The sequence below is a fragment of the Talpa occidentalis genome, unplaced genomic scaffold, assembly GCF_014898055.3.
Source record: "Talpa occidentalis isolate TD23 unplaced genomic scaffold, MPIMG_talOcc4v2.1 talOcc4.17, whole genome shotgun sequence".
NCBI lineage: Eukaryota > Metazoa > Chordata > Mammalia > Eulipotyphla > Talpidae > Talpa > Talpa occidentalis.
In genome coordinates this window covers 52,749,937-52,763,170 of record NW_023601754.1, presented here as the reverse complement: position 1 = coordinate 52,763,170, position 13,234 = coordinate 52,749,937, and the positions used below count along the sequence as shown (strand labels likewise).

Sequence of the window (13,234 nt, the reverse complement as noted above, 5' to 3'; positions counted from 1 at the left end):
GCCATCTCAACCAGCCCGACCCCCAAGAGGCCAGGCTGCCCCTGGGGGCTCCACCTCATGAAGGTGGCTGAGTTGTGGTGACCTGCTTGACCTCCGGGACCTGCCGGGGTCGCAGGACAGATGGTTTGTCTGCCCCAGGCCAGGGGGCCGGAGGGCGCTGAGTGAGGGCAGGCACTGTGCAGGGCCTGGCCCACTGCCACGTGCAGCGGCACCGCCGCCGGGGTTGGGACCTGCTGCCCTGTGCCCGGTCACCTCCTGTTCCTGGTCACCAGAACCGGCCGGAGCCCCTTGAGTGCAGGAGCCAGTAGGGCCTCCCCTGGGCGTTCCCCAAGGGTGCTGTGCTGCAGACATGGGCACAGAAGACCCCCCCCCCCAAGACTAGCTGGCCTGATGCCCCCAGCAGTTCTGCACTACCGGCCGGGGTCCTGCAGCTCGGCCCCTTCCTGACTCGGCTGCCTGGAGGCCATGGGTGAGGGGTCAGCCCCCAAGACTGCCCCATCCCGGCAAATGCCAGGTCCAGGCCAGGGCATCTCCCGCATCTGACCAGGCGGCTGTAGATCGGGGGTCCCTCCTGGGGAACGGGGGAATGCCCTCCTGGGGGTCACCACTGGAGCAGCCCACAGAGCCCCCAGATCACCTGCTTGTCATTCCTGGCTGAGGCTCCGGAGCAGCCAGATGGGTCAGCCCCGCGGGGTGGAGGCGTGGGACACGGGGCTCCCCGCCCGCTCCAGGAGCCCCGCACACCCCAGTTCTGCATGTGTGCCCCAACGTGGGGCTTCTCTGAACCCAGTCCTTTGGGGTTTGGAGGCTTCGTTACTGGGATGTGACTGATTAAATTTGGCTCCTGGGGCTGAACCCCATCCCAACCCCGCCCCGGAGGTCCATGTGGGCAGCAGTTCCCACCCCCTGTGCCACACGGGCTCCACCATCCCCGCCACGCACTCAGGTGCTTAGAGAACCGCCTCGTTCCCAACAAAGGACCGTCACCGCCGCCACCACAGGGGATGCCAGGGCCGGGAGCTCGGTGCCAGGGAACTGGGATGACGACTGAATATACACTCTTATCACAAACCAGAGCACGCCGCCCCTCCCCGCCGCTCCCACAGACACAGAAGTCCCTCCGGAGGAGACAGGACAAGGCCCTCCGGGCCAGTCTCGTGGGGGACACGGCCCCAGTGGGGACACGGCCAGTGTGTGGGGGCCACCTGCGTGGCCCGGGGAGCAGAAGTGTGGGCAGGAGGAGAGGCTCCAGGCTGTGCCTGCCTTCCGCTCCCTCCAGGAAGCCAGGGCATTCTCGACGACGCAGCAGCAGGAGGCCCCAGTGGCCTCGCAGCCGGTCCCCAGGGCTGCCCAGTCAGGCGCGGCGTGGCCAGCAGGATGGGCAGCCGCTGCGGGTCCCCGCAGGAGAGGGTGCAGCACGGGGACCGGGGCTGCAGCTGGCCCTTCGTGGGAGAGGCTGGTTGAGCTGGGCCGGCCTCACAGGGGCCCAGGGCACACACAGCTGGGGTCAGGCTCCAGCCACCCGCTGACCACTGCCCCGGACCATGCGACAGCCTCCCCTCCAAGGCCAACTTTGGGACGATTCAAGCCTCACACCTTTGCAACAGGGAAAAAGTCACCGTCCCCCTCTGGTGCCTGAACTTGAGCAGAGAGCGCGGCGGGGGCTGAGCACAAGTAAACGCAACTGGACTCGAGTCCTCGAGAAGGGAGCCGGGTGTCTCCCTGAGGAAGACTCCACGCCGCCCTCCAGGGCCTGCCCTGCACCCCTCCCCTGCACAAGGCGGGCTCTGCCAAATGCCAGGGCAGGCGGGTTGGGGTCTCCACGGCGCGAGCCCCCCCCCCCCCACATGCATTTTTTTCTCAAGAGCACTCCAGGCAGGGCCTCCTCCCAGCACAGAATCAGTGCCGTCTGGCCGTGAGGCAGCTGCAGCCAGGGCTGCCCTGGGGAGTCAGGACACAGGTGGGACCCTCCAGGGCTCGGGCAGGTGTGCACCAGCCGCGGGTGGTCGAGGCCTCAGACCCGGGCGCCGTCACGACATAACAGAGGGACTGAGTGGTCCAGCCCGGTCCTGGCCCTGGACACAGGCTCCAGGGCGAGGCATGGCCAATGCACAGCCACAGGAGGGGGCGCTGGTGAGGGCGCGGCCTTACCTGCCTGGACGTCCTTGGGCTTGCCCTGCACCTCCTCCACGCACTCGGCCGGGAACCATCCAACATGGCCGCGGGCGCTGCCTTCCCAGAAGCCCCCCTCGCCGATGCTGAGCACTGCAGATGAGAGGGTGGGGTCAGCAGCAGGCCGGGGTGACCCGAGGGGGCGGCGGGGGGCAGGCCTCTGGCCTGCAGAGGCACCGGCCATCAAGGGCACAGGGGAGCACTAAAGTCCCCCGGGATGCAGGGCAGGTGGGGTGGGGACCAGGGGGCCCTGGGGCCGGCAGGCTGGGACGTGGGGTGAGGTCTGTGTCTGGGCCTCAGGTGCCAGCCCGACGAGCCCCCACACCCCAGCTGCCTGGGGGTGGCTGTGCCACCGGGAAGTGGACACATCCCCCGAGCGTCTTGGGCCCGAAAGGACACCACAGCTGTGAAAAGGGGTCGGGGCCCCAGAGCCACTCTCCTCTTGCTCTCGTGTTCACTTCAAAAGCCAGTAAGGACCAGCTGGACCCTGGGCTTCCAAGGCCGCGGGGCAGCGCACATCGGGCAGTCACCGGGAGCAGTGACCTCCACAATGCCCAGCCCGGCCGAGCTACGGGAGCCGGTGCTGGCCTCAGGCAGCTGGCACCAGGACGCACACAAGTCCAGGGGGGCCGGCCCGAGAGGTCCCACCCCAGGCTGTCCTGGACACTGACGGAGGCAGGGACCACGCCTGGAGCAGCCCCTCCCCGCTCTGTGCCCCTGGGTGGGGCGGGTGGTCTGGGAGGAGGCGATGGCATCTCTGGGCACCGGGGAAGGCTCCTCAATCCCCTGCCTCGTGGACCACGCCATGTGGCCCCTGGAGTCACTGTGTGGGATGGAGGCCCTGGCCCCAGCAGGGAGCCCCTAGGCTGCTCTCCGTGCCGCACCCACCTCCCGTGGGCGAGGTGGAAGGGGACCGGGCAGGCAGGGGTGCGGTTCTCGTCCGGAGGGCGCCCGCGGCACCTATCTGGGGTTCTGCGCCAATGATAGAGCTGCCACCTCCCTACCCCAGCCACCCATCTGCCGCCGGTCCCTGTGCCCGCATGGCCGTCCGACCACCTGCAGCCACGCGGCCCACCGGCAGTCCCCGGGGACACAGGGAACGGCCACCCCACGACGCGTGGTCAGCAACAGCCAGAGCTGCGGGGTTGGGGAATTCTTCACACCAGTAATTTGATTGTGTAATTTAACAATTCACCAAAAAGCACCGTTCAGTTACACAGTCACCAGTCCGGGGACTCCTGCCTCTGGGCACGACAGCCGAGGCCCCCGGCCCCACCCGTGTGGACAGAAAGGGGCCCATGGGTGCAGCCGGGCCCGGAGACAGACACGGGGAAGGATGCCACGGCACAGGCTGGTGCAGCCGGGAGGTGGAGCCAGGCCCCTGGGAGGCCTGAGGGTCGGCCCTCAGGGAAGGAGCCGGGGTGCCCTGGGCACAGCAGTCCCCGCAGCCAGCGGATCGCGCTGCCCCACCCGCTGTCCAGCAGGCGGCGGGAGATCGCTGGACACATGGAGCCCCCGAGTTGAGGGGGACGCCCACACCCCGCAGGCTGGCTGAGGAGGGCGGCGCTGGGCACTGACCTTTGACCCTGTCGCCCCTGTGGAGCGGGATCTCGCCGTCGACCTGGGGCTGGTATGGCTTCACGACGACGAAGAGCCGCCCGGGCACCGCACTGTACAGCTTCCGCCGGGGCCCAGGGTACTCGAGGGCGGACAGGGGGTCCTTGCCGGCGCCGGGCAGGAAGGCCGGGCTGCAGGGGGACAGCAGAGGGAGGGGGTCAGGGCCGGGCGCCGTGCCCGCCACACGCCAGACCCCGCCAACCCGTCCCCAGCACATGGGCCCCCTGGCCATGGTGGTGGGGACATGGGCGCGGGCGGTGAGCCCACTCCAGGTGCAGCCCAGAGGGCGCCAGCAGGTGGACACTGACGGCACCACAGCCCATGGGCACCCTCAGGTGGGGATGCCGTTCGTCCCAAGAAGGAGGGTCAAGCAGACATTTTGCCCTCTGACCTCGACGGCGGCCAGCCAGGAGGAGACAGGGGTGTCAGGACAGTGGCCGGGCCGAGGACTTGGAGGGAGGGGAAGGGCCAGGCAAGGCCCACCGACCCAACTCACCTCTGGGGTGTGGAGAAACGGCCGGGGCTGTCTGCCGGACCCCAAAGCCCAGATGCCCCCCAGCCAGTGGCAGTGGTGGGGACTCCCGGTCACGTGAGTGTGTCTCAGCGGCTCAGGGGACTCGGGAGGCGGGAGGCCACAGGGCTTGTCCCCAACTGTCCCCAGGACCCCTCTCTGCCCCGGGTCACAGCCCCAGAGGGGGCTCAGGATGCAGGCGCCAGCGCCCTGCTCACCGCCTGGCACCACTCTCCTGCCCCACCCCTCCCTGGCCTGTGAAGACAGACATGCCGGGGGCCTCCCCGGTGGCACGGTAGGTTGAGTGCAGCGCAGTGAAGCTGTCACAGCCTCTGTAGCGCAGGTTCGATCCCGGTCGGTCAGGGAGCAACACACATGACGCGGCAGACCGCGCCCGCCTCGCCCGCTGCTCCCCTCAGAGTGGATTTCGTCCATCTGCCTGTTCTGCTCCCCACTCTGTCTCTGGGGAATCCTCTCACCCTCCCACGCCTCTGGCCTGTACCCCAGCTCTTGTATAAAAATAAATAAATCTTTTTTTTAAAAATTTAAAAAATAATAAAAGATGGACGAGCCGGGCGGGATGAGCCGGTGCTCACCGCCCAGCGGAAGCCCTGGCCCCAAGCACCCCACGCAGGCTGGGCGCTGTGAGCCTCACAGACACACAGGACAAGAGGGTATGTGCATACCACACGCACACGCACGCACACATGTGCACACGCAGCCCCTGTGCACACCCACGCATGGGACACGCCCACACGGGACACGCACGCAGCTGTGTCTGTCTGCTCACAGCGGACACGCACACGGCAGAAGCAGCGCACACCCACAGACACGCAGCCCAGGCACGCGGGCACCACCCCACAACCGTCGGGACGGTCAGACAGGTCCCCCCACGCCCCGCCCGCTGCCTGTGACATGCGGCCTGTGGGCTCTGCGGTCCCGCCACCCTCCCCGGCATCAACCAGACCCCCACCACGGGGAGCAGGCCCGTGTGAGTGACGACATGTTCCGGCCAACCGCGAGGCCGTGCCTGCTCCGGCGGTGGGGGGGGGGGGGGTCCTCTAATTTAGCTTTAAACTGTGCAGAGCCTGGGACTCGCCCGGGGTTACCCGAGTGAGATTCTAGACTAGAGCCCAGAACCGGGTCTCGCCATCCGGAAGGAGACGCAGAGGGCGTGTCGGTGGGTCAGGGTGCGGACGTGGGGTCTGCTGGAGGAGCGGGTTGGCCCCCACAGCCCCTGTGAGTGGCCGGAGACTCGAGCCCTCAGCCTCGCCGCAGCCCAGAGACCTGGGGTCACGGCCCCGTTCCCTCCGGGACCACAGAAGTACCGCTGGCTCCCTGTGGGCCACAACCCCCAATGCACAGCCCATAGGACAGCAGGCGGTGGGGATCCCCCAACACCCCGATCTCAGCTGGGGTGAGGCCTCAGGGTCTGGCCATGGTCAGGCAGGCGGCTAGACGAGCCCCAGGGCCTCTGGAGTCCAGGCGGAAGGCACAGTCCACGGCTGCTCCCAGGCCACCACAAGTGGGCGCAGAGTATGAGGGGGACATGCCTGTGAACCTCTTGTTGCAGACTCAGAACCGGGGAGCTGGGCCGCAGGCCCTGCTTCTGAATCACAGGTTCACGTGCAGGCGGGAGGAGCACACCCCAAGTCCCTTCCATGCGTGCTGGGCAGGGGCACACCTCGCATGACCGCGGGAGAGCTGGAGCCGCTCCCCACTTCTGGGGAGACGCAAGGTTTGGGGGCCAGCGCTCGAGTCACGCACCCTCATCCCCAAAGGGGCTTGGAGGGCCTCCCGTTGCCTGGGGCACCTGGGGCATGCCAGGCGTCCGGCCTGGGCAGACTCGGCAGCAGCAGTTGACACCCGACTGCTGTCAGCCCTGGCCCAGCAGGGCCCTCCCTGCACAGGGCTTCTCTGTGCCAGGGGGGATCTGGGCCTCGGGCAGGTCTGAAGATGTGGTGCCAGGAGCAGCCGGCAGGGGCCGGGGCTGGAGCCTTGGCCCCTCTTCTGGCCTGGCCTGTCCTGTGGGGGGGGGGGGCAGTGCAGGGGGGGAGGGAGCAGCCCACCAGGAAGCACCACCCCCCAGCCGCCCTTGGGTGCCTGGGTGCCAGCAAGGGCTCCTGAAGGTGACCCCGGGTCCTCGCAGCCCTCAGCTTTCAGGCTCCACATGTGCGCTGGGGCCAAGCAGGCGCCTGCCCGCTCTGGACAAGCCCCTGGAATCCAGGCCCCGATGTCATCCTGCGGCCAACAGTGCCCGCCCCGCACCAGCCCCGCCACCCGCCATCGCCGCTCCTTACCCCACGTGCCAGGGCTGCGGCGGCCTCTTGCCATCCTCGCCGGCGCCACCCAGCCTGTTGAGCGACGGGGACCGGCTGCGGGGCCCGGGGGTGTAGCTGCCGAGGGGCTTGGGGGCGCCGTCGGCCCGGCCGGGCGCGGGCTGCAGCAGCTGGGGCGAGAGGCTGCGCTGGGCGGCGGGGCACACGGCCCACTCGGGCACACTGGAGTTGAGGTTGTTGTCGCTGTTGGAGCGCAGCAGCACCCGGGGGGCGGCCAGCGTGCTGGGGGGCCGCCGCCTGCGGTTGGAGTACGCCGGGGCCTCTCGGAAGGGCACTGGGGACAGAGGGGAGAGGTGGTGAGTGCAGGTGGCCCCGAGGCTCAGGTGGGCCCCCCACAGCACGGACGGGGCGTGAGTTCTGTGCCGAGATGCAGCGGACCCCACGCGTCCAGAACTCAGCCCAACACAGAAGCAGGACGAGGTGGGGACCGGGAACGCCCCGCTTCACGGGGGCTCACGCTGATGCCCGAGATGGAAGGGCGCACTGGGCTTCCATCCGGCGCAGCCCCGCCCTCGGCAGGGGGCAGGGGAGCGCTGCTGCCCCGGCCGCACAGTCACACGCTGAGGCCAGCCTCCTCGCCCCCCCTGACCTCGTCCCTGGTAGGCCGGACCGCGTCACCCCCAGAGTCACACGCTGGGGCCCTCACCCCTGGTACTTGTGGATGTGATGCCGTTTGGAGTCTTTACAGAGATGGTGTGATAAACTAGGGTCACAGGTGGCCCCAACCCCGATGGCCGCGTCCCCCTAAGAGGGGGGTCAGGACACACGCACAGAGGGACGGGCCTCAAGGACACGGGGAGGGCACGTCCACACGCCATCTGGGGGGCTGGGTCGGACTCACAGGTCTTCGGCTCAGCTGGGGGAGGCTGAGCTTCCACCCGAGCTCCTTCTCCTGCCGTCAAACTTGGGGGAGAGGCGGGCACACCCATCGGGCTTCTTGCAAAGTTCCAGAGCTGGAACGGCCCTTACTCTGCCGAGTTGAGCTGCCCAGGGACTCAGAATGAGGACACCGCCCATGGGGACTGCCGGGGCCACAGATGCCCCGGGCTCTGCGGAGCCAGGAATAGACACCGTCCTCTCCAGGAAGAGCCACCTTGGGGAACGGGCCCTCCCGGCTGACGGGAGGGAGGGGGCAAGGACCCTGGCTCAAAGGGCAGGGCTGGGCGACTCTGTCCCCAGAGCAGCCACCCCTCCCTGGGCAGGCGGGCGGGCGGGCCCCGGCCAGGGCTGCCGTCTACAGCCAGGGCTGCAGAGCAGCAGCGGAAGTGCTCCCGGGCGGAAGGGACCTGGGGTGGGAGTTTTAGGGTCCCAAGGAGATCGCCCCAAGTCTCCGTCCTGGATGACCATCCCCGGCCGCCCTGGGTCAGAGGCTGCGGTGAAGCTCCCAGCAGAACCCAAGGACAGCTGCAGCCTTTCCAGAGCCTGACTTCGACTCTGCTACCAGCCCCCCCCCACACTGCATCGCAGAGCTCACGGGATAGAGGTGGCTCGGGCAGGGCACACTAGGGTCAGAGATGGTGCTGGCAGAATTCTCTGCTAGCAAAGGTGCTAGAAAAACCTTTGGAAGAGGCAGAAGTGGCACTAGCAGAGCTCAGAGGGGAAAGAAATGTAAGTTCTAGCAGAGCTCACTGGAGAGATGGTGCTGGCAAAGGGCACTGCGAGCAGAGGTGGCACAGGCAGAGCACAAGGGAGATGAGGTGGCACTGGCCCAGTGCACTGGGGGAGAGATGTCATTGGTAGACCTTGCTGGGGGAGAGGTGGCACTGGCAGAGCTCACTGGGGATAGAGGTGGTGCTGGCAGGGTGCAGGGAGACAGCTGTGACCCGGTGCACCCCTGGCTGCCTGCCCGGGATGCAGGGCTTCTGAGTCTTCCTGAGGACGCGCGCTCAATGGGCGTTTAGCTCAGCGCGTCAGTGAGCTGGGGGATGACACACTGGGGAGGCCACATCCTCCCCGAGTCAGCAGCAGTGCTCCCATGTGCCGCTTCCCCCGTAGCCTTTTAGGGGAGCGAGACACACGACTGCAGCCTGCTCTTGGGCTGGTCCGCCCGTCATTCCCAGAGCAGACCCACTCCCGAGCCAGCAGGAGAGACAGGACCGGACCATCTCTAAGGCCCAGAAGCCCCCCTCCCAGGGGCTCAGGCTGGCTCTCGAGGGTCCATCAGGAGCCCACCTCCTCTGAGGGGACAGCGCCAGTCACGGGGGAAAGCCGCCTCGGTGTCGCCCAAGCAGGCGTAGGCTGTGCGTCCTCTGGAAGGACTGAGCGTTCCTGCCGTGTGGGGTTTGAAAGCACGCTGTGGTGGGACTCTGGGGTGATCTGATAAAGGGGGAGCCGGGGAGACAACCTCTCGCGCTGTGCCCCCCTGTCCCAGGCGGGTATACTTGCTGGAGGTGGGGGTGCCGGTGCAAGGAAGCAGCGTCCCCAGCAGGCTCACAGAGACAGGGCCCCAAGGCTCCCTGGAGCACCCCAACTGCCACACCCAAGTCACACCAACTGTGGGGGCACACCCAGCTGCAGAGGGGACCCTCCCAGACAAGGCAGCACCCACGCTCTGGCGGGAGCCGCGGCTGACCCGCCAGCAGCAAGGACAGCACAGTCAATCCTAATTTCCTGACCCAAGCAGCTGAGTGGGTGCCAACGCCCCTAAGAGGAAGTGACAGGATTTGGGGGCGCCCTCAATGGCTAAGCAAGACTCACAGGGAAGAGATGCCCACGGAATACAGAGACAGACGCGGGGTGAGCTGAGCACCCCCAAACTGGAATCTCCAGGCTGTGCCTCGGCGGCAAGAATCGCAGTCCCGGAGGCGGGATTTGGGCACAGAGGAGGCTGTTTGCACGGAAAGGTCTGAGAGCCGGAGGCGCTGCTGCTGCCGAGGGGACCGCAGGGGCTGGGCAGGGAGCGGGCCCTTCCCAGCCACCCCGTCTCCTAGGTGACATTAGGGAGCGCATTCGAAGCGCATTCTAATGAAGATGCGCTCGCTAATCACCCAGCTTCACATCAAATGAGCTTCCTGAGCAATTTAATTGGAAATCTGGTGCGTGGAGCCGCGGTCGGGGCTGAGAGCACTTTCTGGGGGGCGTCCTCCGAGACCCGGCAGTCCCGCCAGGAGGCTCCGGCTGGCTGGGGCCCTCCGTGGCCATGTGGATGTTTCTTTTTGTGAAAAGGGTTAAAAATAACTCTTTTCCTGTCTGAAATGATTAATATTCCACCCAACTGTTTCCTTCTTTCATGCAATCTGCAAACTCGAGGTGGGTGGATATTTTCTTAGCTCCCTTCCATGCACTTATTTATACATCTCTTTCCCCACAATAAAAGCCGCCCGAGGCAGGGCAGGACGCGTGTGCACTTTTAAAATCGGCCACGTTGCCTCCGGCCAGCCCGCGGCGCACGAGTCGGAGCGCCCGCGGGGGCCTTGAGCAGCGCGGGGAGCGTGCACCTGCCGGCCCGGGGGAGCCCCACCCCACCGGCCTGCCGTGGCCAGCTCCCCGCGGCAGCCTGCAGCCCAAACTTGCTTGATCTTCCGGGGGCCTCAGTTCGAACGCGCCCCTCCCGTCACCATGGAGGCGACTCTGGAATGCAGCCGCGGGGCTGGAGACGGAACACAGGCCGGGCGGCGCCCCCCGGGTCCCAGCCCAAGTGCCACAGAGGCACTGGCTCGCGGAGACGGCCCCTCCGCGGCGAGCAGGCACCGCCAGTGCTCCGGGGCGCTCCTGCCGCCCCGAGACGCGCCTCCAGCCCTCGCTCCGCACCCCCTTACCTTCCTTCTTGGTGAAGGCATTTAACAAAGACTTCATTGTCCCCCTGACTCGGGCAGCAGGCGGCTCATTATATAATCTTCGCGGACGGCAGGCGGGCGGGGCAGGCGGCCGGACCCCTGGGTGCTGGCGCGGCTCGGGCCCGGGGAGCGGCGGCGGGCGACTGGGCACTGCCGGCTGCCGCGCATCGCTGGGCACGCCGGCCCCGGCGCCCGGAGGACAGAGCCCACCCCATCTTCTGTCTGTCGGCTGCGAGCCGGCTGCGCGTGGCCGGGCCGCTCAGCGCCCGCTGCCGCTCCCGACGCCCGTCATGTGAGCAGTGGGCTCGGCTCGGGCGCCGCTCCGGGAGGGCGCGGCCAGCGCGGCTCGGCGTCCTGGCGCCGCGGCCGAGACGGGGAGGCCGCCCGCCCCCGGCCACGCGGGCGAGCGCCGGGCCCCACGGCAGGCGCCGCGGGCGGACAGGGTCCTTCAAGGAAAAGCCAAGTTTTCTGGCAGGCGGCGCGTCTCGGGCAGAGGCGAAGGCAGGTCTCGGCTCCCGGCCACTCGCGCCCGCGCCCGGCGTCCACCGGGCAGCGAGGCCGGGGCCGGCGCTCCTGAGCGTGACCCAGATTCCCACCCGAGAGGCAGACGCCGCCGCACGCCTGCTCGAGCTCACCCCGTCGTGCTAATTACCCTGAGGAACACGGGGTTCCCCCCCTTTCTCAGGAGCAGAAAAAAGAAGTGCAGACAATTAGCGGCCGCCCCGCCGCCCAGCCGCTCCCAGGCGCGGGCCCCGCGCACAAAGTTCTGTCCGTGCACGCCCGAGGGGGCCGGCGGGGGGCTGGGCTCCCACGCAGGGCAGGGGCTCCCCGCACGCCGGTGCGGCGCCCGGCTCCCTCTCGCTGCCGCTGCGGCTGGGGCTGTAATTAAGCGTGCGTTGCCGCGGTTGCTAAGAGATCGGCTTCCGAAATTTTAAAAAAAAAAAGAGAAAAGATGAGACTCGCCGGGAAGCAGCACAGGGAGTGGGAATGTCGGGGGCGCAGCGGACGTCTATGTCCAGGGGAGCGGCGGGTGCAGACCCCCCCCACCACCGCAGGCCCCGGCCCCGGAACTCGGTGGTCAGCCCTGGCCTGGCCACAGGGACGGGGTGCCGTCCCCCACGTGCCCTGGGCCAGGCAAGAGCTCACACCACACCCCACGGCTCACCAGCTGCCCGTGTGCCCTGGGGGCGACAGGCACCCCTCCACGTGGGCCCCAACCACACCCTGGAGCTTGCGGCTCAGAGTGTGAGGACCCCCCGCCCCCACTGCTCAGGCCATCAGATGCTGCCGCTGTCCCCGGCCCATGGGGGGCTCAGGGGCACTGGCCAGGCTCCCTGCCCTTGGGGGCCGGGCAAGGCTCTTCCCGGGTACACAGTAAGGATGTGACAGCGTCCACCTGGGGAGGACAGCAGCTATGTCCCCCGGTGGCCTTGCATTGGGTCCTGTGGGTCGAGTCCCTAGGCGGGGCATCTGGCTGCTGCCCGGCCAGATGGGCAGGCCAGCTCCCCTCCCGGGCCACCCCTGCCTCCACCCCGGACCCCTGCGCCGCCCTCGTGGGCTCTGCACTGCCCGGCGTCCCCGTCAGGAGGCAGCGAGACGCAGCCCAGAGGTGACAGCGTCCGAGGGGCCCTGGGAGCACCTGCGCTGCCCTCGGCTCCTTTGGTGGTCACCAGTATCCTCAGGCAGGTGCCAGGGATCGCAGCAAACAATTCACAAAGGCTAGGAGGGGGACAGACTCGCTGCAGCCCCACTGTGTGCCGGTCCTGGGCCAGGCACCACCCCACAAGTCCTGCTGGAGGAGGTGGGCCGTTGTGGATGCCAGCCCCTCGCCACCGCAGGCCTCCAGGCAGCCATGCTCTCTGCGTCCCCCATGGCGGGGAGCTCCGTGTGCGGGTGCTGGCTCTGGGCGCGCCTCCTTCCTGCTCCCCGGACCCTCACATGCTAACCAGGAGAGCCGTGGGGTTCCAGCACAGACCACCCTGAGGCCCTGTGTCCTTGGGGGTGCTCCGTGCCCGGCCGCGCTGTTCCGTGGGGTCAGCAGGCAATGGACTCGGCTCGTGCCCACTCATTGTTTCACGAACGTGTCCGCCTGAGGCCAGCGAGGCCCACCAGCCGGGAGGGGCGAATCGACACCCACAGGACGAGCTTGGGGGCTGCAGCCAAGCCTCCCGCGCCAGAACCAAGGACACGTGTGTGAGCCTCTGGCTGCAGCCTCACCCCATCGGGGCCAGCAGGAACGGAGGCCACACCGGGGTGCAGTGAGCACCAAGACGGGGAGGCAAGATCCACACCGCGTCTCCCCAGGCCTGCGGGGTCATAACTCTTGGCAGCTTACCCCGTGGAGGCCGGCGGGGGTGCCCGCTGGGCTCCCTGAGAACAGCTCACAGGGACCAACCCCTCCAGCAGCTGGCAGACCCAGGCTCACGGGGCCCCCACGGACACCCGAGTGACCACTAGAGGTTGTGCGGGCGCAGTCCTGGTGAGGTCTGATTTCAAGTGGCTAGCTCCAGAAGTGGGGGGGACAGCAGGATTTGGGGGTTGCTCGCCGCCTGCTCACCATGAAGGGCAGGGGCCTCTTTAGGGTTGGGGACGTCTGGTCCACCACCGCAGGGGCAGGAGGAAAGTGTCGATTCAGTCTGCCAAATCCGGGAAGGAAGACAGTCACCCCCAGATGAACCCCAAATGCTCAGCCCCTCCAGCCCCTCCTCCTAGACATGAAGAGAACGTAACAGAACATGCCCCTCGCCCCAGCCCAGCCCCACGGGTCTGCCCACGGGCTCCAGTCACTGGGCACACGGGACCCCCAGACTCCGGCCCCT

The 13,234-nt window shown here is 67.9% G+C and overlaps 1 protein-coding gene across 1 annotated transcript in view; it reads right to left on the bottom strand.

Annotated features, from left to right (window-relative positions):
* The window catches only part of SHANK2 (SH3 and multiple ankyrin repeat domains 2), a 170,773-nt gene that overhangs the window by 121,508 nt on the left and 36,031 nt on the right, over positions 1–13,234 (bottom strand). Inside the window, exons 11-13 of the mRNA XM_054697436.1 lie at positions 6,601–6,913; positions 3,751–3,920; positions 2,152–2,265 (exon numbers count right to left, since the gene is read on the bottom strand). Coding sequence (XP_054553411.1) covers positions 2,152–2,265; positions 3,751–3,920; positions 6,601–6,913 — 597 coding nt within the window. The remainder of the gene's footprint in view (positions 1–2,151; positions 2,266–3,750; positions 3,921–6,600; positions 6,914–13,234) is intronic.